Below are 27,844 nucleotides of genomic sequence, written 5' to 3'. Positions count from 1 at the left end.
GGTAGGACGCACGGAGAAGTGAATCCTAGGCGATATTTGGGAAGATAGACCATGGGGGTGGGGAAGGAGCCTCCGTCAGTTGCTACTGGCAGGTGAGAGAGCAGCAGAGCACAAAATCGGAACTTTTAGAAGTCTGCTCTGCTGAGGAACCTCACTCCAGTGGCTAAGTGGGGGGATGAAACCCTCCCTGGGACATTTATGGTCTCAGGACCCTCAGGGACACAGAAAGACCAGGGGTGCCTGAGTGCAGCAGAGCTCCCAGGTATCGGAGCAGGGAAGCCAGCTGCAGAGACGGAGCTGAGGCGCAGGCTCTCAGCTCAGGATTGCCATAAACCATAATCCACAGCACAGTCGGGCCACTGCTCTTCCAGCAGAGACCCAACAAGTGGCAGATCCGGAGAGACTCCCCTTCCACCCCAGGGAGGAGTGGCGCGAGAGCACACCATAGGAATCTGCTGGGTTTGGAGGTTCCAAACAGGGTCGGGTGCCAGAGATAGAAATGCTCAGTCACAGGCTGGGTGAGCTCAGAGTGTGGCCAGAGACCAGGGAGATGGGAGTGATTGACTGCTTTTCTCTGGGGGCTCACTGAGGAGTGGGGCTCCGAGTTCTCACCTCCTCCAGGGTGAGAGATTGGGAGGCCGCCATTTTCACTCTCGTCCTCCAAAACTATACGGAAAGCTTGCAGGGATCAAAAGCTCCCAAAAGCAAACCCCAGCAGATTACTTAGCCTGGCAGCCCCGGGCAACAGTGGTGCAATTCCGCCTCGGGCAAAGACATTTGAGAAAAACTGCAACAGGCCCCTCCCCCAGAAAAATCAGCAAGCACATCCACCAACACCAAGTTTGCTGATCAATGAGAATGGCAAAACCCCAGAGCTAGGGGAATACAGGACATAGAATTCAGGGCTTATTTCCCATGATTCTTTAGTCTTTCCAAGTTAATTTTTTAAATTTTCTTTTTTTCTTTTTCTATGTCGTTTTTTAAATTTTTTTCCTTTCCTTTTTCAACCAACATCTTATCAATTCCTTTTTAAAAATCTTTTTTAATTTTCATTTTTAGAGTCATATTCTATCCCTTTATTGTATTTAACCTTATTTTTTGTATATATATATATATATATATATATATATATAAGTTTTTCTTTCTTTAAAATTCTGGGATACAGTTTCTTCTAAGAAACCAAAATATACCCTAAATCTAGTGTATCACTTTGTTCTAGTCTCCTGCCTGATCACATTCTCTCCTTTTTTTTTATTTTTAATTTTTCTTCTTTCTTTTTTCAACCAACTTCTTATCAATCCTTTTTTAAAATCTTTTTTAAATTTCATCTTTATATTCAAATTCCATCCCTTCATCATGTTTACCCTTATTTTTGTATATATGTGTATGTTTTTCTTTCTTTAAAATTTTGGGAGGCAGTTTCTTCTAACAGACCAAAATACACCCAAAATCTAGTGTGTGGCTCTGTTCTATTCACCAGCCTGATCATATTCCTTTTTTTCCCCTTTCTTTTCCCTCTAGTTTCGGGTCTCTTCTAATTTCCTTACTGTATATTTTTCTGGGGTCGTTGTTACTCTGTTAGCATTTTGTTCTCTCATTCATCTATTCTCCTCTGGACAAAACGACAAGACAGAAAAACTCACCTCAAAAAAAAGAACAAGATGCAGTACCGACTGCCAGGGACCTAATCGACAAGGACATTAGTAAGATGTCGGAGCTAGAGTTCAGAATGACGGTTATAAAGATACTAGCTGGGCTTGAAAAAAGCATGGAAGAAACTAGAGAATCCCTTTCTGGAGAAATAAAAGAACTAAAATCTAACCAAGTTGAAATCAAAGAGGCTATTAATGAGATGCAATAAAAAATGGAGGCTCTAACTACCAGGATAAATAAGGCAGAAGAGAGAATTAGTGATATAGAAGACCAAATGGTGGAAGATAAAGAAGCTGAGAAAAAGAGAGATAAACAACTACTGGATCACGAGGGCAGAATTCAAGAGATAAGTGATCATAAGACAAAACAATATTAGAATAATTGGGATCCCAGAAGAAGAAAGAGAGAGAGGGGCAGAAGGTTTATTAGAGAAAATTATAGTGGAGAACTTCCCTAATTTGGGGAAGGAAACAGGCATCAAAATCCAGGAGGCACAGAGAACCCCTCACAAAATCAATAAAAATAGGTCAACAACCTGACAAAGAGAAAGCAACTTGGGACAGGTCTGTAACCTACAACGATAGAAACATTAGATTGGCAGCAGACCTATCCACAGAGACCTGGCAGGCCAGAAAGGACTGGCATGATATATTCAGATCACTAAGCAAGAAAAATAAGCAGCCAAGAATGCTATATCCAGCTAGGCTGTCATTGAAAATAGAAGGAGAGAGGAAAAGCTTCCAGGACAAACAAAAACTAAAAGAATTTGTGAACACCAAACCAGCCCTACAGGAAATATTGAAAGGAGTCCTCTAAGCAAAGAGAGAGCCTAAAAGTAACACAGACCAGAAAGGAACGAGACAATATACAGTAACAGTCACCTTACAGGCAATACAATGGCACTAAATTCATATCTTTCAATAGTTACTCTGAATGTAAATGGGCTAAATGCCCCAATCAAAAGACACAGGCTATCAGATTGGATAAAAAAACAAGACCCATCAATACGCTGTCTGCAAGAGACACATTTTAGACCCAAAGACCCCCCAGATTGAAAGTGAGGGGGTGGAAAACCATTTACCATACTAATGGACATCAAAAGAAAGCTGGGGTGGCAATCCTTATATCAGACAAATTTGATTTTAAACCAGACTATAATAAGAGATGAGGAAGGACACTACATCATAACTTAAAGGGTCTATCCAACAAGAAGATCTAACAATTGTAAATATCTATGCCCCTAACATGGGACCAGCCAATTATATAAGCCAATTAATAACAAAAGCAAAGAAACACATCGATTACAATACAATAATAGTAGGGGACTTTACCACCCCCCTCACTGAAATGGAGAGATCATCTAAGCAAAAGATCAACAAGGAAATAAAGGCTTTAAATGACACAATGGACCAGATGGACTTCACAGATGGACTTCACAGATATATTCAGAACATTCCATCCCAAAGCAATGGAATACACATTCTTCTCTAGTGCCCATGGAACATTCTCCAGGATAGATCACATTATGGGTCACAAATCAGGTCTCAACTGGTACCAAAAGATTGGGATCATTCCCTGCATATTTTCAAACCACAATGCTTTAAAACTAGAACTCAATCACAAGAGGGAAGTCGGAAAGAACTCAAATACATGGAGGCTAAAGAGCATCCTACTAAAGAATGAATGGGTCAACCAGGAAATTAAAGAAGAATTTAAAAAATCCATGGAAACAAAATGAAAATGAAAACACAACTGTTCAAAATCTTTGGGATGCAGCAAAGGCAGTCCTAAGAGGAAAGTATATAGCAATATGAGCCTTTCTCAAGAAACAAGAAAGGTCTCAAATACACAGCATAACCCTACACCTAAAGGAGCTGGAGAAAGAACAGCAAATAAAGCCTAAACCCAGCAGGAGAAGAGAAATAATAAAGATCTGAGCAGAACTCAATGAAATAGAAACCAAAAGAACAGTAGAACAGACCAATGAAACAAGAAGCTGGTTCTTTGAAAGAATTAATAAGACTGATAAACCCCTGGGCAGACTTATCAAAAAGAAAAGAGAAAGGACCCAAATTAATAAAATCATGAATGAAAGAGGAGAGACCACAACCAACACCAAAGAAATACAAACAATTATAAGAACATATTATGAGCAGGAGTGAGGGGCAGATGGAGAGGGAGAAGTAGGCTTCCTACTGAGCAGGGAGCCTGGTACGGGGCTCGATCCCAGGACCCTGAGATCATAACCCGAACCAAAGGCAGATGCTTAACTGACTGAGCCACCAATAAGCCCCTGACAAAAGGTAATTTTTAAGACATTTCTGAAAACTCATTATTAAAAGAAGGAATAACTCACAAGAAAGAATATTTAGAATTGCACAATAATAAAAATAACACCTGTGGGATTCTACTAGTTTAGTATTTTGTATGCAAAAAAATAAACAAAATAGTATTAAACAAAAATCCAGCAGTGTGTTAATAAAAGATAATACAACAGGAACACACTAATAGTAGGAAACTTTAACAGTCTACTTTCGATAATGCATAGAACAACTCGACCAATGATCAATAAAGAAATAGAGGACTTGGACACCATTAAGACCAATTGGACATAATGGACCTAAAGAGCAAATCCATCCAATAACAACAGAACATACTTCTTCACAAGTGCACATGAAACATTCTCCAGGAGAGATGACGTATTAGTTCACAAAACAAGTCTTAACAAATTCAAGCAGCTTGAAATTATACAAAGTATATTTTCCAATGACAGTGGAATGAAATTCAAAATCAGTAGTGGAAGGAAAACTGGAAAATAAACAAATATGTAGAAATTAAACAACATATCCTTAAACAACCCATGGGTCAAAGAAAAAGTCACAAAGGAAATTAGAAAATACCTTGAAACAATGAAAATGAAAAAGCAACAAACTAAACATATGGGATGCAATGAAAGCAGTGCCAAGAGGGAAGTTTATAAATGTAAATGAATAAATTAAAAAAAAAAAGACTAAAAATGAACAACCTAACTTTATACCTGAAAGAACTAGAAAAGCAAGAACAAACTAAACTCAAAGCTACCAGAAGTAAGGAAATACAAAGATTCGATCAGAGATAAAGAAAATGGAGAATAGGGAAAACACACACACAAAAAAGAGTTGCTTGTTTTGAAAAGTTCAGTAACTCCATCAGCTCATCTCTCTCATTTCCTGTTCTGATGTTTGCTTCTGTTTTTGTTTTACGTTTTTATTTTTATTTTTCCTTTTTTTTGCTTCTGTTTTTAAAGGCTCATGTGATTATATTGACCCTACTTAGATCATTCATGATAATTTTCGTATCTTAAGGTCAGCTGATTAGTAATTTTAACTACATCTGCAAAGCTCCTCTTGCCACATAAGTAATATGACCAAAGGTGTGACACTAGACAGCAAAGGTCATGGGGCCAAAATTCTCCCTTCCATACTGTACCTACCTTATGACCGCAGAATTTCATTCCTAGGCATATAGTAAGAAGGCATACAATAACTTTTATATGCAAACAATTTTATTTTTTGTATACAATTAGGAGACATAGAATAATTTTTATTGTAGCACTGCTTATATAGAAAAAAACTAGAAGCTACAAAAAGCCCACTGACTTAATCTATTTATAATTCATAAATTTGATACAGTAATGAAATAAATGAGTACAGTATATCATCACACATCCACACATCACACATTACATAGATGGTTATCACAAACAATTCTGAGCAAAAAATCAAGTCATAGGAAAGTATACACAGTATAATTTCAGTTCTCTAAGTTGAAAACATGAAAAATGAAACATCACACTTAATGACATTATGAAGGAGCTGCTATCAGGCTTAATATTTTTTCTGAAAATTAATCTGCTTATGCTGAGCTGAAAGTAATAAGTCATATCACTAAAGAGGTAGGTCTTCAGTAATTTAAAATGCCTCCTGCCTTAAGATATCTCCTTCATCAGCCCTTCTCAATGTTTAAAATTTTTAGGATCTCTTATTCATCTTTAGATTGTTTACCTGGTGAACACTTCATTTTTCAAAGCCCAACTCAAATGCTTCTTCTTTGACTCCCACAACTAGAGTGGATTCCTCCTTCCTCTCTACCTTGTAGATACTCCTGCTGTAATACAATGAGACCTAGACATAGGCACTGCATTTGAAGTGTTCCACAAAGCTGAGTTTACATCCCAGGTATATCAAGTAATGACTGTGACCTTGAACAAGTTGCTTAATCTTTTTGAAACTCAGTCTCCTTATCTGACAAATCAAAATAATAATGCAGTTTTAATATATGTGTCTAAACATAGCACAGAGCAAGTATCCAATACATTATAGTTATTTTTTTATTTTTATTCTTTTTAAAGATTTTATTTCTTTATTTGACAGAGAGAGAGAGCACAAGCAAGGGGACTGGCAGGCAGAGGCAGAGAGAGAAGCAGGCTCCCCGTTGAGCAGGGAGCCCAATGTGCGACTCGATCCCAGAATCCTGGGATCATGACCTGAGCCAAAGAAGGTCACTTAACCAACTGAGCCACCCAGGCATCCTACATTATAGTTATTATTATGTGCTTACATGTATCATTCACAAAAGCAGGGAGTTCCAGAAGGGGAGGGATTATGCACTGCTGTCTCTCCATGTCTATACCTAAAGACATGTGATATTGATGTTCTCTAAGCATTTGTTGAATTGCATTGCATTTGATTTAAGAGAGTTATTTCAGAAGCCCCTAGCTAAATACTATAACTCAATGTGGATGTACAAGAAGACTAACAAATTAAACCAGTAGCATGCCTTCTATTCAAACTTAGTACTAATTTGGTGATTATTCTAGCTCTTTGATGAGTGGGCCAGAAGGTAACAGGATGCAGCACATTCCCTGACTGAGGGCAGGGAGAGGGAAGAAGGTGATAAAATATGAAAAAATAGTCCATGATACAAAATGTTAGGCAGCTAAAGGGGCAGAATGGGAACTCTAAGTGTTTCACCTGTGAAGGTACTTGAATTAATAGATAATCCTCAATACAAATATGCCAACTTCACACATGAACTAGTCTTTTTTTTTCCCCACATATGGACTAGACTTTTTTTTTTTTTTAAAGGATTTTATTTATTTATTTGACAGAGAGAGAGAAAGCACAAGCAGGGGGAGTGGCAAGCAGAGGGAGAAGCAGGCTCCCTTGCGCAAGGAACCCAATGTGGGACTGATCCCAGGACCCCGGGATCATGACCTGAGCCAAAAGCAGATGCTTAACAGACTGAGCCACCCAGGAGTCCCAGCACAGACTAGTCTTAACTGTAGTAATAATTCTCCAAATTTGAAGGGGTTGGAGAAAGGACACAGGCTCTAATAAGAGCTAGTTCTTAACTGGATAAAGGATAAATAACACCTTTTTCCATATTAAGCCAATCTATTTCAATCAGAACAAGAACAACTCAAAACAAACAGAATTAACTCTTTTTAAAAAATTAAATTAAAAAAATTAATATAATACTCGAAATTACCCAGTGGTACAATGAGGTATTTATGTGATATTACACTAAAATTTGGTAACACTTAAATTATTCATATATGAGAGTTCTGTTAACACTTGAATTGTGAGGGAGAAATGACTTAGAGCTTCGGGGCGAAGAATTTTACAAATAATTGACTGCCACTTGCCCCTGTAGTAAAATGCAAAAAATATGGCAGAAATAGAGCAGAAATAAACACGTAAAAATTCATTTGTTATTCATCAACATTAATGGTTTTAATATAGGAAGTCAACCTAACACGAAACTGTTATTTCTTTATTAATAGAGGAATAATTCTTTAATCCCAAAATGAATTATTCGTATGGTCATATCTCTTAATCTTATGGTACTAATATACGAAAATGATAGTCAAACTGGCCTCTTGCATTGCATATTATTTATAGGTCCAAAGAGCAAAATAACTATAGATAGATGATGTATGTAGCTTTGCAAAACAGAAGTGCTTTATAAACAGAATATCGCTGGTTTGCTTACTTATGCAACAAATATTTGTAGAGTTATCTACTTATATGCAAAGCATGGCAACTAGCACTCTCTAGGGTTCTGTAATATTATCATTGTAAAAAGATGTATTGAGTACTTACCGCTTTACAGGCATTGTGCTAGGTAGTCAAGACAAAGATACAGTTAAAGTAGATACAGGCCTTAGCCTAGAGGGGCTCAGTAGGAAGAAAAACAGCAAAGATGCCATAACTGATACAGATACTGATGCAGTAACAATAAAGGGTGGTGAATACTACAACTGAAGTAAGCAGGTGCTAGACCAACAATGGGTACCAATCCTAGTCTGGCAGAGACCCGGGAGATTTCACAGAGAAGGTGACAGGAACTGTGGCTAACCAGGTGGGTGTAAACTGCCAAGTGGGGTAAGGTGCACAAATGCCTTCCAGACACAGGAATCAGACAGAGTGATGTAAGACTATGGTCTACTGAAGGTAATTCAAGTCACTCAGAACATAAAGTGTGTTTGGGAAAATTCAAGTACACTGCTGGGTCTCAAGTGTCATTGCAGAGTTGCATTTTCTCCCCCAAAGGTTATGGGGAAGAATTGAGGAAGGGGCTGAATTTTAGATCTGACTCCACAAAGGTTAGTAGGAGCTAGTGCATGCAGATGGGACTGATGCACACAGTAATCACAGAAATCGAGGCCAGTCAGGAAGAGCTGTACAATGAAGTAAGAAGGGTTGCTGCAAAAGAGTAGTGGAAGTGTAGATGGACAGCTTGGTTGCTGAGAAAGGAAGGAGAGGGAGAAAGAATAAAAGGATTCCTGCTATCTTGCTTAGAAAACTGCCCAGTGGTGCTATCACAGAGAAAGGACAAAGAAGGAGGAGTTTTGATGGGTTAAGTGATAAACTCGCTTTGGGGGCATGTTCAATTTGAGGCTTCCTGGAGACATCTGTGTTCAGTAGGCAGTTGTACATATGCATCTAGAGCCAACATAAGAAATATGGTTGATATAAGATGTGCGCATCAGTGGTATATAGGTGACAGCTGAAATCAGGGACATCTAAGACATCAACCAGAGTCACATACCCTGTAGGGTGTTGGTCTTAAACTTTGTTGAGTCACAGACACACATGAGACTCTAATAAAAGCCAGAGACATTTTCAGGAGAAAAATGTCACCCAGCAATTCTGTGCACAATTTGAGGTCATTCTTGGGCCTATGAAGCAGGGTAAGAGGACCATCCAGGGAGTCACAAGGGGAAACTAGGAGAGATGGTGTCATGAAAGCAAAGGGAGAGGAGTTTCAAGGAAGAAGTGGTCAATAGCACCAAATGCCACAAAGAGGCCAGGTAAGGTAGAATCTGCAAGCCCCTGTGGATTAGGCACACAGGCACACCTGGGCCCAAGGAAGCCATGAAGAGTGTGTTGAAGAGGTAGTGGTACTTGAGAAGCTGTACAAGAAGGGTCTTTGAAGATTATTTGCCACGATGGGAAGAATGGAGGCAGAGCCACAGCTCAAGGTAGAGGCAGAGTTGTGTGTCTGGGAGGTGGCAGGGAGGATGCTGAAGTTATGAGCATGGTCTCTAAGGAAGTCTGTGTGGAGTACAATCCAGGCTTAGATGGAGGCAGTTGTCCAGGCAGAGAAAAGAAACATATGCTCAACTAAACCAAGAGGGGAGAAGGTGAACTAAATCTCCCCCTCCTCTTCAGTGAGCCAAAAACTGAAAAATGATTAAGGGGTCAGACTTGATTTTTACAAAGCAGTTCAGCTCCTGGCTTCTTTCCTCTCCAGACTTTGGGCAAGGTATTTGACTTATCGAAGCCTCATTTGTTCATCTACAAAATATAACTAATAATCTCTATTTGGCTAGGCTGAAGAAAGAATCAATGCTATAATATATGTAAAGCTCTTGGTGCAGACTGATAGAATGTCAAAGAACAAACACAGCAACTAACATGATTTGTGGCATTATTTTCTCTGAGAGTAAAAAGGTAAAGTTGTAAAAGTAAAAGGCTGAGAGGGAGGAGAAAGTTTACGTGACAGAGGACTTGAAGGAAGTTATTTACAGCCTTTGGAAAAGCTGCTAAGGAGAGAGGGAAAATGTACCCACAAGAGTCACAGAGCATTGAAGGTTGAAGCCGGGCTGGAGGTCAGGGGTCAGTGGTGTCACTGGACCATTTGGTTCTGTACTGTGACACTGAGGTGCTCAGACCACAGGGGTGTAGATGCAGAGAAGGTAAATAGCTGGGGTTGATGATATCAGATACCAAATGTTTCTGGTTAAACAAAGAAAAATCAAAGCCACATAAATAGCTTGATAAATGGAAACTTTAACACGAATGTTCAAGTAAAAAGAAACATACTTTTAGTTTATTAGTTTTCTTTTGAAATCCAATTACATGAGGAAATTATGTCATTTCCAAAGGCAAAAACAAAAGATCCATGCAGGTAATTTTTCAAAACTAATGATTCATTTAATTTAAATCTCATGCATTTATCTTTCCATGCAATATGTTTTGTCTCTAAAATATTTACAAGATGTCATTTCTAAGATTTTACTATATCGGTTATCACAAAAGAAAACATACTGCTTTCACTGTTAAAATACGTCAAATGCCAGAAAACTGCAACTGAAACTTTTAACATCTTAAACACTGTGCTCAAGAAATCCATCTGCTACCCTGTAATTTGTTAACATTATAATTAAGTGTGATCTCGTTTTATAGTCAGAATGTAAATGTTGACATTAAAAGAAAAGCAGCAAGACAGTTGTTATCATGGTAGAGAATCATAATGAGTATACGATCGATGGTTTGATATACAGTTTTTCAGTAATAAAAACAAAGTAAACTGTTCATAATCTCTGGAGACTAAGATCTTCTTTAAAAGTAATTATTGACAAGAATGATGTGATCCTAGCACTTAAATACCTCATATGTCAAAATTTTTTAAGCAATTACTTTACTTGGGCTGTGATAAACTAGATCTATCCATCTATCTACAGAAATATTAGGTTGCTAATGTTACTGAAAGCACACTTTATATTGTAATGTAGTAAAATACATACGTAGCAAACATTATTATAATCTAAAAATTCTGTTCCAAAGTGCAAAGTTATAATGTGCAGGAGAGACATTTAGTGTACCTAACAAAAAAGAAAAAATAAATAAATGTGACTATTATTCTGGAAAATTCAGGTCCATAAAGATCTACTGAATCTTACTATTTACAAGGCACAACAACAGGTCTCTACAACAGAGAGGATATAATGGTTTCTTTTTAAGTCTTTTCACAATTGTTAAAAGAAAGGATGGAGGAAAAGCATTCAGGATCTTGACCGAATTTTAGGAGGCTGTTCAGGTGCTTTGCTCCAGCATGCTGTGGAACCCACGTATGCCACGGTGAACAGAAGAATTAATAAGAACAGAGCAGGAACATCTACTGTGTATTCCTTTGATTATTTTTTAAGTGGACCTGCTTAAGAAAGGACAATAGGGAACTTAAACAAAAATAGTATGAAAGGTAGAGGGTAAGAAACTTTAATAAAATGTTGGGAGAAGCTAACAATTCAGTTAGCTAGAAGTGGTATGTTTATACTAAAGAAACTGAATACATTCACGAAAATGACTAAAAATATATGTTGGAATCTAGATGTATTTGAAAATGTCAGTTTACTAAACTGTTCTCCATGTTTAGAGTCTTTCATCAAAGTTAACTCAAATTGGGAAAGAGTTGAGATTCAATCAACCTATCTCCATGATTACTGGGAGAGACTAATCAATACTGGTATCAAAACAGGCAGTGAGTTGCAAAGATTACTGAGGTTTTCACTTACTAGAATTTGTTTCCAGAGCAGCCGGTATTGCAAGATTCTGCCTGTATCTAAAATGGCACCATGGGCCAATCAAGGCTAATTATTCAGGAAGGTTTTTTAAAATACATACATACAGACAGACAGACATAAATAATTAAAACCACTAACAATATGTTTAATCTCTCCTCCCTGAACTTTGAAAGAGAAGAAAGCAGCAGAGAAGCTTGTTGTTTTTAGAAATGGAAGCATGTTATCCTGCATTACCGAATGGAAGAAATGACCAGAAAGGAGGAGTACATGGCACCCTTTACTTGTCAACACAATATGAATTCAGAATGATGATTTTCTAGAAGATGAGGAAAAAGAATCTGATGTACTTATTTACCTTTTTCCAAAACTAGATATGGATTTATTTTTAAAATTCCTTCCAATAGTTTTCCTATTTAGACTGTGTTGGCTCTAGAAAATTTAATGCTACCCCTGGAGAAGAGTGCTGTCATCCTAATTGACCATGGAAAGAATGGGTGCAGTCCCCCTAGAATGGAGACTGGCTAGCACAGGAAAGCCATCCTTCTCTTCACTTCCAGGCCTGCTGTTTTCCTCTTAGTAATCCACAGGAAACACAAGAATTAAGAGTACACCCTACGGAAGCCCCGTGTAGCCCAAAGAAGCGAAGTCTTCATGATCCAAGACGGAAGCAAGAAACAGAAACTTTTCTGGAGATGACCCCTATATACCTCAGGAAAACAGTTTTACCTTGGACTGCATTTGCTCAAGAGTTGTGTGGGTAAGAGAGAGTGCAAAGGAATTGCATCCTTGAAATGACCTAGGTCAAGATGGGTCTCTTGAAAGTTCTTCTTATCCCCAGAGATGTTCTTGACTTTTAAGTAAATACTTTTTAAAATGAAATAAAATTTAAAAATTAAATTTCCTTCAAAGCCATACATAAATATATTCATTTGTGAAGGCAATATAATGCTGTAGTTAAGCACATTTGAAGCTTGGTTTCTCCAGAATCCTTGTTTCAGTTTCTCTCTCTGATGAATGGGGATAATTACTATCTACCTCACAATGTTGCTGCAAGGATTAAAGAAGTCATTAAGTGTAAAGCAGGTATTACAGTGACTGACACATTATAAGGATTCAGTCAAATTAGCCACTGGTATTATTTTTTAAAAGTTCACTGCTCCTTTTCAATTGTTTTGAAGACAAGAACTAATTGAGTGTATGTTCAGGAGCAGAGATAATCCCCAAATGTTTGTTCCAAACATTCATCTCATCAGGGGGTTAGAGCTCAACCAAGATGCTTATTCCAAGGTTGGTCCATAAAGGTCTTTCTTCACCTACTAGTTTGCTTAACTATAGAACTAATATTCCTAGCCTGCCTCTTGAGTCCCAGAATCAGCAAATTATGCTATACCTAAGAGGGGAGAAAGAAGAAAGGAACAATGAATTTCATTGTTAGAGAAACCTATAATTTCTCTGAAAGATTTTATCCAACATAATTTCTAAACATTGTCTATACAAAGGGAAACCCTTTAGAAACTTACCTGATATTAAAACTAAGTGAAACTAGGAATGTTGATTCAACAAAGGTAGGTACTATTTAATTTAGAAGCCATCCTCCAAAATAACACAGATCATATCTTATCATTTCCTTCCTTCAGTTAAGATTTTCCATCAGTTCTCAATCCAAGTCAATGAGGTTAGACAAATATAAATAGAAATATTGTTGCAAATGTTTATACTCAGCAATACAAGGATAGAATGACTCATCTCTTCCTAAAACACTGTTCACTTGTGGAAAGCCCAGAAATGGATGATCTTCCCCTTGTCAGAAAATGATAAATCCATCCATTAGTTACTTGTGCAAAAAAATCCTTGAAATCTTTTTCATCAAGACCATCAGCCTATCACTAATCCTTGTGAAATGAATCTTAAAAACATATTTTAATCAGCTTACTCCTCCTCATCTTCTTAGTCCAAACTCCTGTCTTCTCTGAACTACACTATTTCAACAGTAACTAACTTACTAATCCTTCTGGTAACTACCCACAACCATTCTACACACAGAAGTAAAAGAACTCTCTGAACAAAAATCATGACTTTTCTCACTGCATTTATGATAAAATTCAAATACTAAAAAGACCTATATATTCTGGTCTAAGCCAGTCTCTAATTTTCACAGTGCTTATATCAATATGCAATTATATTTATTTGTGTGATTATTCATTTAATGAATAGATGATTAACTCCATGAAGACAGGAACAACTCTGTGTTTTCATAATTGCATGCTTAGTCCCTAATCGTTTCTGGTCCATTATGTATTCCCAGTAAAGATTTGTGGAATAAATGAATTAAAAGAAGAAAAAAAAAGAATCCTTAATCCTTGCAGCACCAGGCTGAGGTTGTGTCTGATAGAAAAATAAGCAAATCCAGGCAATAAATGTAGTCTACATAATAAGCACTGACATAAAATGATTTTGCCTTTTGTTTTTCTTTTTAAATTTGGATGCCTGAAGGAGTTACTTGTACGCAAGCTTCGATCAGGGAAATATAACATCCAAATCAGAACAACAGATCAACCAATCTGGGGCTTGTCTCTGATGATGATATTAAGGACTATTTTGAGAAAAATGTATTTATCTTACCCATATCTCTCATGACTGGCCACATCCTTTGTAAGCCTATCTATCCAGATTAGTTCTTCATTTATATGTCTTTACCTATAACTGCTGGAATTTCTGAGTAGAGCAGAGAAGCGTGGGAGCTTGCAGCTGTATACAGTCTGCTCTTTTGGTTGAAACAATTATATCTCTGCAGATTTTTTCCAGAGCATGAGCTCAGATCCACAAATGAATGTAAGGAAGTGGGCCAGTTGAACATTTACTAAGTTTCTGTTATATGGAAGACTCACAATCTTGTGCAAGATATGTAAGGAAATGTACTAAAACTGCTTCTACTTTTGGTCTTAAGAGAACACACCATTTTTCATAGAGACTCTCCCAGAGGTTGATAAGTTCTTTACACCAGATCCATGAAGCATTCAACATCTCTCTAAGATACAATCAGTGGTTCAATTTTTAATGTGTTAGAAGCGTATAAAAATTACTAATATGTATACACATCAATGGAATCTTTGCAAATGAGAGAAAAATAATTTTTAACTGATACTGTACTCTAGATTACATTTTGCAATTTCATATGAACATGGGCAATGCTCTAAAAATTCAGGACATTTCCAGCAAAATAACACTACCCTGTAAAACCCAAATTAACGAAAAGCAGAAATTTAACTCCCCCACAATTTGACTTTTCAGCTCTATACTGAGAATAGACAAAATAATTTTTAATATTTATATTTGGTTGACATTTAACAATTTACATAAATGTAATCAAGCTTGGCTCAAAATTGTCCTTTATGTAATCTTGCTGAATTCCTAGCTAAACGCTTCTATAAGGAAAATAAATACACAAAAGCAAAAAGACAGAAAGATAGGAAGGAAGAAAGGAAAGGAAGAAAAAAGAGAGGGAGGGAGAGATGGGAGAGATTATTCAGTGATTCCATTTAAGAAGTCTTTCCTAAAAGACACTGGCTATATTTAATAACAACAATAACAATAATAACCACAATTTGGGTGTTTATTAAATTCTGGTGTCCTCCATGACAAAAATATTATATAAAGTATTTCTAGTTCTTACAACAACTCTCTTAAAAGTGTATTATTCATATGTTTCTATGAATTCATATGAAACTAGAGCTCAGGAATTTAAACCAATTTTCTCAAATTATATACCCAATAAATTATGATCCCAGATTTGACTGCCTCCAAAGCCCATGTACCACCAACTCTGTTACAGTGGCTATTTATTTATCTCTAGACAAAGTTCTTCACACTACAGATATAAAAGTATAATACAGATGTACAAATTTTGTCATGTTACCTAGCAAGTTAGCAGCAGAAATGGTACTAAAAATATCATATTCTGATTCCCAGCCCAGTATTCTTTCCAATAAAATAAATCAGGGAGTATAACAATATCAATCTAATTTGCAAGGAAGTTAATAAAGTCAAGATGACTTTGAAGGTCAAAATTTCCCCCGAAGTTGACTATATTTTCATATACAAAAAGCTGCATGATAAAGACATGCTCTGCTTAACTGTAAGTTTACGTTTCTCACCTTCAAGACTAGTCATTTTCCTATTCTTCTTCCTCCTCCCATTCCTTCTCTCACCGACTTGATCCACATGCACCCACAGCCACAGCATAGCTTTCAGAATCAGGCCACATTTGAATCCGATCTTTAAGGCAAACCTTTAAGGCTCTGCCTCAAGTCCCCTACAAGCCCTCTGCTTTTTCTCCCTTATTCCCCAGCTTCCTTCCTGCTCTGTTCTTCTCCCCACATTTCTCTTGCTGAATTTCAGCACCCACTATGCTGTGTCCTTGAACCCTATGTCAGAGCTGGGCTCCTGGTGTCCATCCATTTATCACCTGCCTCTGAGTCCCTGTCCCTGTACTCTTTTCATGGTACTCTTCACTAAGCTCTCTTGGGTGGGTCTCTCCCTTTATCCTACCCATTACTGACTGCCTAGATCACAAGCTGCTATAGGCACCCGACAAAGAACATAATCTTTCCCTTAGCCAAAACAGTTGTCGGTTCAGTTACCCATGGAGGTCCCCCCCACTCCTCTCCAGGGTAAGAATCTTCCTTCTAATCACAACCAGTCCCTGCCTCCTCACCCCATCCTTTTATACAGAACCAGTCATGCCTGGATGTGTGAAACAGGAACAAACAGGTCTATTACTTGATGAACATAATAAATGCTTTCCTCCCAGAGGAGAGAATGGCAATCTTTCTTAAACTGGTGCTGATTCTGGCATTTTGGAAGGCTTTACTGAATCCATCACTAAGCTGCCTAAAGATAGAAGTAAGACTCTCTGACAGCATCATGCAGAAAATTGGATACAATCTCCCAGCATGAGAAAACACACCGCTGAGTGGGTATAATGGTAAATAATAATGGGACGATCTAAAGAGAGGAGCCGGATGAGTCATAGGAAGACACAGTAAATGTTGCAGACAAATTAAGTAGCACAAGACTCATTTTAGGAGGGTTCAGGGAAAAGACCAAAATGTTGGATGGAATTAAGATATGAAAAATGTGTTTGCTCAAAACCAGAATCCAAATTTGCTCAGAACTTGAATTGACAGAACAGACTATTGGAAATTATGAAAATCTTAAGCTGTTATTAAAAAGTAAATTAAAAATTCCTGAACATCAGTTCCAAAAAAATTCACCTAAGTTCCTACAAAATATTAAAAAATAATTTTTATTCTCATAATAAAATAAGAAAATCTATTTTGTAAAGCGACAATAACTGAAGCACAGAAAATAAGACTTGATTTTAAATTCAAATTCTGTATTTATAATAGAGCATGAGGCTATGTGCTAGAAATCCATTTTTCCTTTGCAATAAATATAACTTAATTTTCAAAGGCTTGGTTAGTAATAAATAATTTAAAGCTCTAGTATATTTGCTTTAAATCTCCAAATTTTACTGTTACCATCATTTTTAAAAGCCTACCTCTGAGGAGATATTAGGCCTTTTAAAGGGAAGAAAACAATGGAATCTTTTGAATAACTTAAAATTTAAATGGAAAACTGACTGGAAAATAAATCTCAAATCTAAAACAAATTGGTAAATAAGCCCAAAATCACTTGGATAATGCTATTTAAGATAAATAACATTTGGGACACAGGGAGACTTTTTAAATTCAGGATGAGTCAATTTTGTTAATTGCAGATGGATTATCTACCTCAGGAGGTGTCCTATGCTCCAATTCCAAAGCCTAGATCCATCCAGATAGGAAAAATCCTCCAACTCCTTAACAAGATTGGCTAAAGTAATGGCTACAACAGGAGAGTGTACAAATTGTTTCTATCTCCAGCTATGAGGAACCAACCATGCAAAACAGTGGGATGTTTAGTGACCATCTGTCTTACAATGTTATCTTTAACTAGATAGCTTAAGCCCTGACCAGGGCAGGTTCACTAGATGGGAGTGGGGGAGGGGATGGGGCAGGAGGAGGCAGAGGGGACTGTGAGAAATAGATATAAGAGCTAGCTGTTAAATACATATTATTTCCCAGTGTGAAGTTCATTGTTTCTGCCACGCTTTAATATATTCCACCATATTAAAAACAAAACAAAACAAAAAATATATTCCACTATATTTACATATTATGTTATAAAACATGGTATCTTCCTTTAGAAGTTATATTTGTCATCAAGTTTCCTGTGAGAAAACACTTCCCTGACCTTGTATCATCTCTGATATTCTCCCTGACTCTGTCCTTTCTTCCAAAACCATTCTCTCCTCCACTGAAGTATCCCATGCCTTCCAACCTCCCCATCTCTCCCCACCATCTGTCTATTAGATTGGTTTGAAAAATCAAGCACATGGAAAAAAAATGTCAGTGAACAGGAATGAGTGTGGAATCTGAAAGTACCCATCTAGTGGACCAGCCGATTTGAAGGGCTACTCCGACATTATGGGCAGGTAAAACTTCCACGCAAACATTTCACTCTCTTCCTCAACCAAACTACACTTTTAAACAAAAATGATAACTGAGTTTCATTGCTTTTCATTTGAGGTTTAGGCAGGGGAATAAAATGCCATTTGAACAGAAGATGCACCTTCTCTCCAAGCACCTGAACTTCCAGCAGCCCAAGACAGCATGCTAAGTCACTAGACCCAATGGACTTTGTTCTTTCATCTACATGTTCTCCCATCTCTAGACACTTGACTCTCTCTAAGTTAGTGTTTTTAATAAAAGGTAATATTTTCTCAAACAAGATGGTGGGTGGATTACAACAAAATGTATTTTTTTCCCATTGTTCACCTGGGATGGAGTGACTGCTCAGGTGAGAGCACATGAGTATATTACTGGGTGCTTTAATAAATAAATCAAAAATATCATTCCACTGGCAAGCTTGTTAGATTTAATTTTACTCTCCTATTTTTGATTAGTCTTGCCTATTTGACTTCCCTCTCTCATCTCTTTCCTCTTTTCTCTTCATCTCAGGTATCTAATTGGGTTTCCCTCATGTAATAGGCCATCACACTGCAGTTCTTATAGTTTTATTCTTTGCTTCTTTCTTTTGTCTCCAATCTCTTTGCTACACACTAGCTCTACATTTCATTTCCCATTTAATACTAACCCATGCCAGCCTAGTTAAATTTACTTTAAAATAAAAACAAAAACAAAAATAAACACCCTCTCACTGCCCAAACAGTAAGCCTACCTTTTAACCCTTTTCTTAATATTTATTTGCCTGAGAGGATTGCCCAGTAAGGTCAAAGGTTGAATAAAGCATTAGTTACATATACTTTAAAAAACTGAATGAATTCTACCTTTGTCAATAAGACAAATATAATATCAACACTTTCAATAAACTTGCTTAAATTACAAAAGACCCTATAGACGAAGCAAAGCGGGTAGTTAGAACAGCTTCATGTGGCCTAAACAGGTTTCCAAGGCTTTATCTCAATTATGCCACCCCATCCTCAGCATGAATGAGGAAAAATCTAAAGGGCATCTCATCTTTCCTGATTATGTAAGATGATCATAAATCAACTGCCAACAAATACTCCCAATGTTTGCATAATCATGACTCTAGATATCTTCACCCCTTACCCTGAGTGTGTTTTTGTTGGTCTTGTCTAGAGGGAATTGTTGAATCAGCTGAACAACAACCACATCTCACACTGTATTCTATTTACCACACACCCCCACACACCCCCAACCAATATAATGTCAATTTTTTAACATGTTTCAAGACTAACATAAAAATAATCTTCTACTGGGAAAAAAATCTATGTAATTTAAGAGTTTCTGAAATTAGAGTTATAATTTCCCTTTATGGAGAAAATAACACCAGATAAAAATAACCAGTAAAATGACCAATTTAAAAATATGAGTGCAAGTTCCATAAAAATCTCTATTCTGTTGCTCTGAAATAAGAATTCTATACATTAATTGCTTTTGTTTTCTCTCAAAGAATATTCAAGGCATCTTTAAGGTGGTATTGTATATATGATTGATTTGTTTTTCAGCAAAAAGGGTGATTTAGTGATCTTCCAAGAATTTTCATGGGCCTAAGTCACTAGACCCAACAATACAATAACAATTATATATATTTAATAAAATATTTGCATTTGCTTTACAGATTACTTATTACTGACGTATTAAAGTGCGCATAAACATATTTGAATCATAAGCTTACAAATTCTACAATGATATGAAAACAAATTACACATGAAAGAAATGTTAAAAAGGCATTGATATGCAAAAGCATCCAAACTGGCACTCAGTAATAATTTTCTAAGAAAATCAAGTTAAATAAAGGAAGTGAGAATTCATAGACTTCTTATTAGCCTAAGAAGAACACTCTAAGCATAAAGTTCAATTTTATACAGATAATGTGAGAACGATGCCTTGGACATTTCAAGTATTTGAATGTCAAAAGTGAATAGATTTACAGAGTTTTGACACATTTATTTTAATGAGTTTGAGATTCTTAAAAGAATGTTGAAGATATACACTTCAAAATTCCCCCAAGCCTTTGGATATTGTGGTTAGCGCCGCAATTTTCTCGTATTTTTCCTAGATCATTTTATTTTTATGAACAGTTAACTGAATCCAAATAATTGAGCTGGGGTGAATGGAGGAAGAAGGAGGACAGTGAGGGGGAAGATTCAGGAAAATATATCTGCAATTAGTTTTCTGTCTTATTTGGAACTGGAGAAAATAGGATCACTCCATGCAATTGATCTGAAAATGAAACATGATCCCAGTGATTGAAAGTGAAGGAAGAATACATAATTCTGAGTTACGGCTTTCTCGTAACATTTATACCCTTACTTTCTTTTTTACAGGCCAATTTGTAATAAAAATCATTATTAAAATCTCAATCACTAAAAACACATTTATTAAGCATATAGTATAAAGAATGCTGCTCCTAATAGTCCCTGGCCCAAAGGAGGAAAGTCTCTTTTTCAAAACATTTAATTCTTAAAACCTAAGAAGTAATACTATACCCAAAAGGAAAACAATACATTTGCTTTTTTGAATCTCATTTCATTTTGTGAACATTTTTGTGACAGCTAAAATATAAACGACTCTTTACAAACATGTCAAAACTACTTGTTAGAAGAAAAAACTCAGTGAGATTTTCAAACCCACTTTTGGTCTCCAACCACATATTCATCAATTCCAAACTACCAAAATGAAAACTGAAGAGTTAACATTTCTTTGTCTGGATTAAAAAATACTTACACTATTGGCTTTTCCAGGCGACTTCCCTGAGAACCAACAATCTCCCCCAATGTACAAAACACTTGTCCCAGAAAGTCCTAAAATAGATAAGAGGATTAAAGCTCATAAGTTCTCAAACTGTCTTTACACTACATATTTTGTACATCATATTCGCATTGGTTTCATTGCTGAAATACCGAATTCTCTCACCTCCAATAGTAAGTAAAATAAGCTCAATATGCATTCATTTTAGCATGTGATTTCCCTGCAAGTATGCGAAGCCCTTTGTCCTTTTTATCACGGCAGGCCTGTAAGTAAGCAAGACATTGCTTTCCTTTTCTTTTTCTTTTTGAAATTACAACAAACATGGAATAAAGTTCCAGGATCTAAATTCACAACTGGCTTGATTTTGGATGCTTCTGAACCTAGTAAACTTTGGGCTGAGGAGGCAAACTGTGACCAGCTCAGACAGGCTGTGAGATGTGGCCACAGGAGGGGTCCCAAGCCACATGGCCAGGTGTCTATTCCATGACTGCCACTGATTACCTGGGACTGGGCAATTAATTAAGCTCTCCCGTTTCCTCACTGCTAACATGTACTAGTCCTCCTCACAGAGTAGTTTTGAGGACGAATGAGTTATTGCATTAGTTAATATTAGCATATGTTAAGCACCTAAAAATAGGTTAAGTATATTAGATTTTAAAGTTCACTATGTACAGCTAGATGAATCTTATTTTCAAGTATAATCTTACACTTATTTTCAGGACTCAGAATAACCTTGCAAAATGAAAGGTCTGTTATTAATCTCCATTTCACATATAAAGAAACTCCTACTCATACAGGAGGTTGATCTTTTCATGTTTTAAGCAGTCAGTAAGTAGCAGAGTCAGGAATAACCCAGATGTTCCAATTCTAGATTACTATGCTCCCTAAGAATTTAAATATAAATACAATGCAATATCACATGCCAATAAAACAAGAGTTCCAACATCATCTGGATATATGAGTCAAGAAAATATGGAAGTATTTCAGGGAGAGACACACCCTCTAGTTCAGTCTGTATATGATTCGAATCCCCTAAAAGAAAAGGTGAAAGATCTCCCTAAATTGAACAGTGAACCAGTCCACGAGAAGCTCTAAGAAGGATGGACAGAAATGAAGGCCAACAAAATGTTGTTTAAAGTTTTTAATAAATAAAATTTTCAAATGCCTAACAAGTCACAAAAGTAAAAACTGTGTATTCCATTTAAAAAAATAAAAGAAGGGGAGAGTGCTCTATATCTCATGAAGGGAAAAAAAAAAAGCCCACACTGGAGACATTTCCCAAAGGCAGTAAGCCTTGAGAGCCAAGTAGGAATCCGATCATGGAGAGATGAGAGTTGGACGTTCTGTTAGCTAGGATGCAATGAGAAGTTACTCAGATCTGAGGGCTAAAAGCTATGAAGAGAAGGATAGAGGGGGGGAAGGACAAAAGCAGGGAAGGAGTATGTTTTGCTTTGCAAAAAAACAGCCATTCCCACCAAAGAGACACCCAGCTGTGGAGGCCACTTTTAGGCAAACAGACTGGAGCAAAGGAATGTAGAAAGGGCCCTCAGATCCCACCAGGCTGAATAGACAGGCCCATCAGGAGCCCCACCTCCACCGTAGGCCCTAACTGGTCAATGGGCTACTTACAACCAGGCACAGTTACCAAAAAAGGCAGAATTCCATATGTCGCCATACCTCCTCATCTTCCCCCTTTAAAAACAGCCCCCATCTACTGGCTCGTTGCAGATACCCTCTCTTCTCTCTGGTTGCTGCTCCCTTGCAATGTATTCGATAAACTTTTATCTCCTTTGTTCTGCTTCAGGTGAATTCTTGGACCTCCCAAGCCACCAGCTTCCACCCAATAGTCAGCCCACATTTCGGGGCCCCCATCCAATCAAGAGATTCCCCATGTAGATACCACACCAGCTAGGGGTTTCATCTGTTGGCCTCTTAGTAGGTGTTTCTTTCACCTGATAGCCTTATCTGAGCCATTTTGGGCCGGTTTGAGCCATTTTGGAGCTGAGGACCTGCAGAAGCCCCACCGAAGTTGCCCTGTAGTTACCTTTAGTTCATTATAAAACTCAGATCTACTCCTATAGGTGGGGTTTTCTGCCATTTTTTTTTAACACAGATACATGTATTAGCATGTTGACATGCTAGGCACGTGCAATTGAACCAAAGTGCCTAAATAATAGAATACGTATAACTCCTTAATGTGTATATGTAGTGCATATGCAAGCCGCCGCCCCCACCCCCAATACACTGAATAAAAGCTTCCAGTACTCACCCCAGGGGGAGACAGTGCTTTGACAGCTGTCTCTAGCTCCTCACTTGCAACAAGTAATAAAAAGTTCTTCACTTTCAACACTTCCTTGGGTTGTGTTCAATTTAATGCACCCCAGGCAGTGAACCCCTTGAGTTCAGTTACAATTCCAGTGAAAGAACAGAATTGGCTCTGTTGACCCCAAGATATGCCTCTTTGGCAGAAGGATTATTTTAGAGAAGCAGTAGACTCAGGAGAAGCTCAGAAAACCACGCTAGAAGTTACCCCTCTGTAGGAGATATTTACATTTATAAGAAAAATTTCCATTTGTAAGGGTATAGGAAGTAGAGGGGGTACTAAATCTCTAGGAACTCTTCTTAGTGGAGAAGGCAGAGACTTCAATCTGCATAAGCCATGGCCTCTTTAACATGCTTTGCCTGAAAACCTCCCTCCCATAACTGGTTCCCCACCCACCAATATTTTTTGTCTTTAGCTAGACATGGTATAAGATTTGGACCATTTCAGGGAGTTACTCATTTTTTTCTTGGCATTTTACAGGAGATATATTATTAAATTTTCATTTGTTTTTCTACTGTTAATCTGTCTTTTTCATTACAGAGGGTTGTCAGCCAAGAACCTTGAAGGGTAGAGGGAGAATTATTTTTCCTCCCTGACACAGTCCTAGAGAAGAGATCAGGCAAGAATGTAATGAGAAAAGAGTGGGCCTCAAGTAAGGGGCAGAATTGAAGATGAAGAGCCAGGATGGTGAAAGGTCCAGTTGGCTGGGCAAAAACAAACATAGAAAAAAGTTGCCTTAGGATAATCAGAAACAACTGGAAGACTTTTAGCAATGCAGGGATACCATTAGAATAGTGCATTCATGAATAGGGAAAGGATGGGACTTTTAGGTAGGTAAAGAACGGTGGGGTGGGGTGTGGTGGGGGGGGCAACTAGGCTTTCTGACGGTATTTCAGGTATGCAGACACTGAAACAGAAAAAAGACAGAGATCAGGAAAATTTAGACCACCCTATCCCAGTTACTAGAGTTAAAATGTTTTTCTACTAATTAAATTGTAACCACAGAAAATAAAAATAACCACAAAAACTAATCAGGCCTCAAAGGAAAAGTTTGCCATGAAGATTAACCAAACCTAGCAATACGTATCTATAGATCATAGATGTCACAGAAACAAAGACCCTCACACAATATATAAACGTCATGTTTAGTTCCAGGCCACTGCCCTAACCACCGGCAAGTTTCCTGGAAAGTCTTAATAAAAGGCCAGAGATGAAAAGCCCTCACTGGCAACCTGGTTGGGAGCCCTCACACTCATGAGAGCTTTTTCTGTATCCTTGATTAATAAAACTCTATCATTTTGCTCACTCTCCTTTGTCCGCGAGATTCATTCTTTGATTCTGTGAGACAAGAACCTTGCTCCCCTGCTTCATTCAGATTACTCAGGTACCAGTGTGCAGAATGGACTGAGGGATGAGGAAAAATCTGGAACCTGGATCAATCAGAAGACTCTAATGGTTAATAAGAAGCCAAGTGTTAAGACTCAAACTACAGTTGTAGCAAGTGGTAGGAACAGTGCAGAGAAAAGTGACAGGATTTGGTGTAAACTATACTGGCACATGCAGGTCATGTGGGAAAAAAAGGTAGAAGAGAAATTATTAAATTTCCTTACTACTTACAGCCCACTGACAAGTCCTTGAAACAGGCAGAGTGACATTCCTCTAGGGAGGCAGCAGCCTCGATGTTAATACTTTGCTAAGGGCAAAAGGCAATCTTAGCCAGACCCCCAGGATGCTGTAAGTCTACTTTAAAATATACAAATTCCTTTGGAAATTTCCTTTATTTCTACCCCCCAAGATATATGCTTGCAGTCATCTGCCAGGCATATGACCCACCAATATATATCTGCAGGGTCTCATGACTCAGATTTTAGCAGACAGCAATAAATGACCTTTTCCCAACAATAGCCAGCCTTCTCAAGGTCCCAGAAACCTTGCTTCCAAAATTCCTTAGAGACTTCCGCTATCTCTAACCCCCTCCCAACTTGAAAGTATATAATGGGCCACTGCTCATGACCCCATTGCAGCTCTTTCTGCCCACGGGTCCTGTCCTGTCCCTGTGCTTTAATAAAACCACCTTTTTGCACCAAAGGTATCTCAAGAATTCTTTCTTGGCCATCAGCTTCGAACCCTAATGTCTTTCCTACATCAGCACAGGGTGTGCGGGGGGTGAAGTAGAGATAGGAAGAGACAGAAAATAACTCTAGATCTGAAACTTGATGGCTTACAGAATGACAATGTCACCAGCTAAACCCAAGACCTGACCTTTACTGCTCACCTGCTTGTACTCATTGACCTTGTCCCACATTTTTCCGTAAGTTCTTTCTGGCTTATCTCTCACTTAACACAGGCTAAAAAGACCCAATGGGCATAGCATCCCCTGAAGGAAACCGAAACTACCCCCTCAAGCTTTAATGACTGCCCTGGCGAAGAGCTCCGGAGGCCCAGACCACGCAGACCAGTTTGAGCTTAACTCACACATGTGCAAATCGACCATGTAGTGAAGGACTTCTACCTCATTATCATGCTAAAATATCCGCCAAAGGAGGAACACAAGCCTCATTAACATAACACACGATGTTTGTATAGGCAGGTTTCCTTAAGGTGCATATGCAACCTTATGCCCACCTCTATATATGATGACAAGGTTCCCCTTCCTAAATATTCACCGGAACGCTAAATAAAAGGAACCCACCCACCCCTGCTTTTGCTGGGGAGTCACAACTTTAGAAGTTACTCCCCATAATCTCTGCATTTGCTGTAAATAAAGTTTCTTTTGTGTGACAACTCCACTTGGTGTATCTGTGACTCACCAAAGAGCGAACTCACATTAGTTCAATTACGACACCATCATAAAAGTGCAAATCATTTTGTTTTGCTTCCAAGTAGGTAAAAAGTATGTTAGGTAAAGCCTTGACATATTTAAATTAAATATCCTTAATAACAACATGTCTTTCCCAATTTCAAAACAGACTTTACAGGTATATTTACGGGTTCTCTAAGTCTCATGGCAGAAAGTCAGTGCTGAATACTAGGATTCTAGAACTCTTCTATAGATAACGGATCCTGATAGGTAGCTGTGCATGCTGTAAGCTGTTCTGTGCTACCATTCCTCAAGAAAACAAAACAGAAGTATTGAGCATATCCACATTAGCATCGACATATTAGCAAATAGAGAACATACAGATATCATCACTGCTGAACAAAAGGGAAATTAAAATAATAAAATCAGGGGTGCCTGGGTGGCTCAGTGGTTAAGCGTCTGCCTTCAGCTCAGGTCATGATCCCAGGGTCCTGGGATCGAGCCCCGCATTGGGCTCCCTGCTCCACGGGGAGCCTGCTTCTCCCTCTCCCACTCCCCCTGCTTGTATTCTCTCTCTCTCGCTGTGTCTCTCTCTTTGTCAAAATAAATAAAATCTTTAAAAAAATTTAAAAAAAAATAATAAAATAATAAAATCAATAAAATGTGTACCAAAAAGATATGGTAGGCATCTCTATATATTATCTCCAGAGTTACTGCACACTTTGCCCCTAAATATTTACGGCATTTATGTAGTTGTTCTACTCTGTTTATGTACTCCCTAGCGAGCAATACATTTACCACTCACAATGGAAAAACTGGCATACAGTGATCGTCAACTACGCCTTGCACTGGAAATTTCTACTGAATCTATTTAGTCATTCCAATGCTTCACATTTTCTATACCCAAAACAGTAATAGAATGCATGTCCTTCAATGGATATTTTTAGATATTTTAGTCTGTAGTTAAAGATAGAAGTAAAAATTATCTCTAACACAAACTGCTTTATTGTTTCTTACTATGGTGTTGTGTTCCAGTTGATGAGTCATTATAATTATGTCATAAAAGAATTTCCAGTAATAAATCCAGGCATGTTTCCACAGCTTTAACGCATAGACCAAATCTAGTTTATAGTGTCTGGCAGTTCAGAAATGCTTCAATTCATTCAATCACATTCACTATTGGGCTTTCCCCAAAATGACCAAGAGATTAATAAATATTTGCCAGATCAGTTAATTATTATTTTATAATCTAAATAATACACAGATAGAACTTAGTTTTGAAATCTATTTAAATGTACATAAACCACGTTGTCAGTATATAGGGTACATTCTACCACTCTTTAAAAGTATCCAAATATGACCCTGAAAGCAGTATGCTGTTGTTAAAGCTGAAAGATCTAGCAATACAAAGTAAAGGACACAAGAAAAGAGCAGAAAGCATAGCACACAAAGCATTATAACAATAATAGGAGTTTTGCATTGCATAGGTAGTTCAAAAAAGTTATCAGCCCATCAGAGGGAGTCTTTGGATTATTCCCATTAACTACCTAATTCCAATTTTATTACTAATATAATGCAGCTCAAAATCCAAGAAAGCATTGCTATACCATCAGATTGTAGCTGATTATTATACAAATATACAGTTGACTCTTGAACAACATGGGTTTAAACTGCGCAGTTATAAGTGGATTTTTTTCAATAAAAACAGTAGAATACTATAAATTAATTTTCTCCTCCTTATGATTTTCTTATTAACATACTCTTTTCTCTAGCCTACTTTATTGTAAGAATACAGTATATAATACATATAACATATAAAATATGTATTAATTGATTGTTTATGTAAGGCTTCCGGTCCAACAGAAGGCTATTAGCTGTTA

The 27,844-nt window shown here is 37.5% G+C and overlaps 1 protein-coding gene across 5 annotated transcripts in view; it reads right to left on the bottom strand.

Moving 5' to 3' along the window:
* Positions 1–27,844, bottom strand: part of CPNE8 (copine 8) — a 226,900-nt gene that overhangs the window by 112,953 nt on the left and 86,103 nt on the right. For all 5 annotated transcript variants that reach the window (XM_064591402.1, XM_064591404.1, XM_064591401.1 and 2 more), the window contains one exon: positions 20,818–20,894. In XM_064591402.1, coding sequence (XP_064447472.1) covers positions 20,818–20,894 — 77 coding nt within the window. The remainder of the gene's footprint in view (positions 1–20,817; positions 20,895–27,844) is intronic.

This window comes from Mirounga angustirostris, unplaced genomic scaffold (assembly GCF_029215605.1).
Source record: "Mirounga angustirostris isolate CCGP_5_RB_7025 unplaced genomic scaffold, mMirAng1.0.hap1 SCAF_5, whole genome shotgun sequence".
NCBI lineage: Eukaryota > Metazoa > Chordata > Mammalia > Carnivora > Phocidae > Mirounga > Mirounga angustirostris.
The sequence above is the reverse complement of the archived record's forward strand: the minus strand, read 5'-3'. Positions and strand labels throughout refer to the sequence as shown.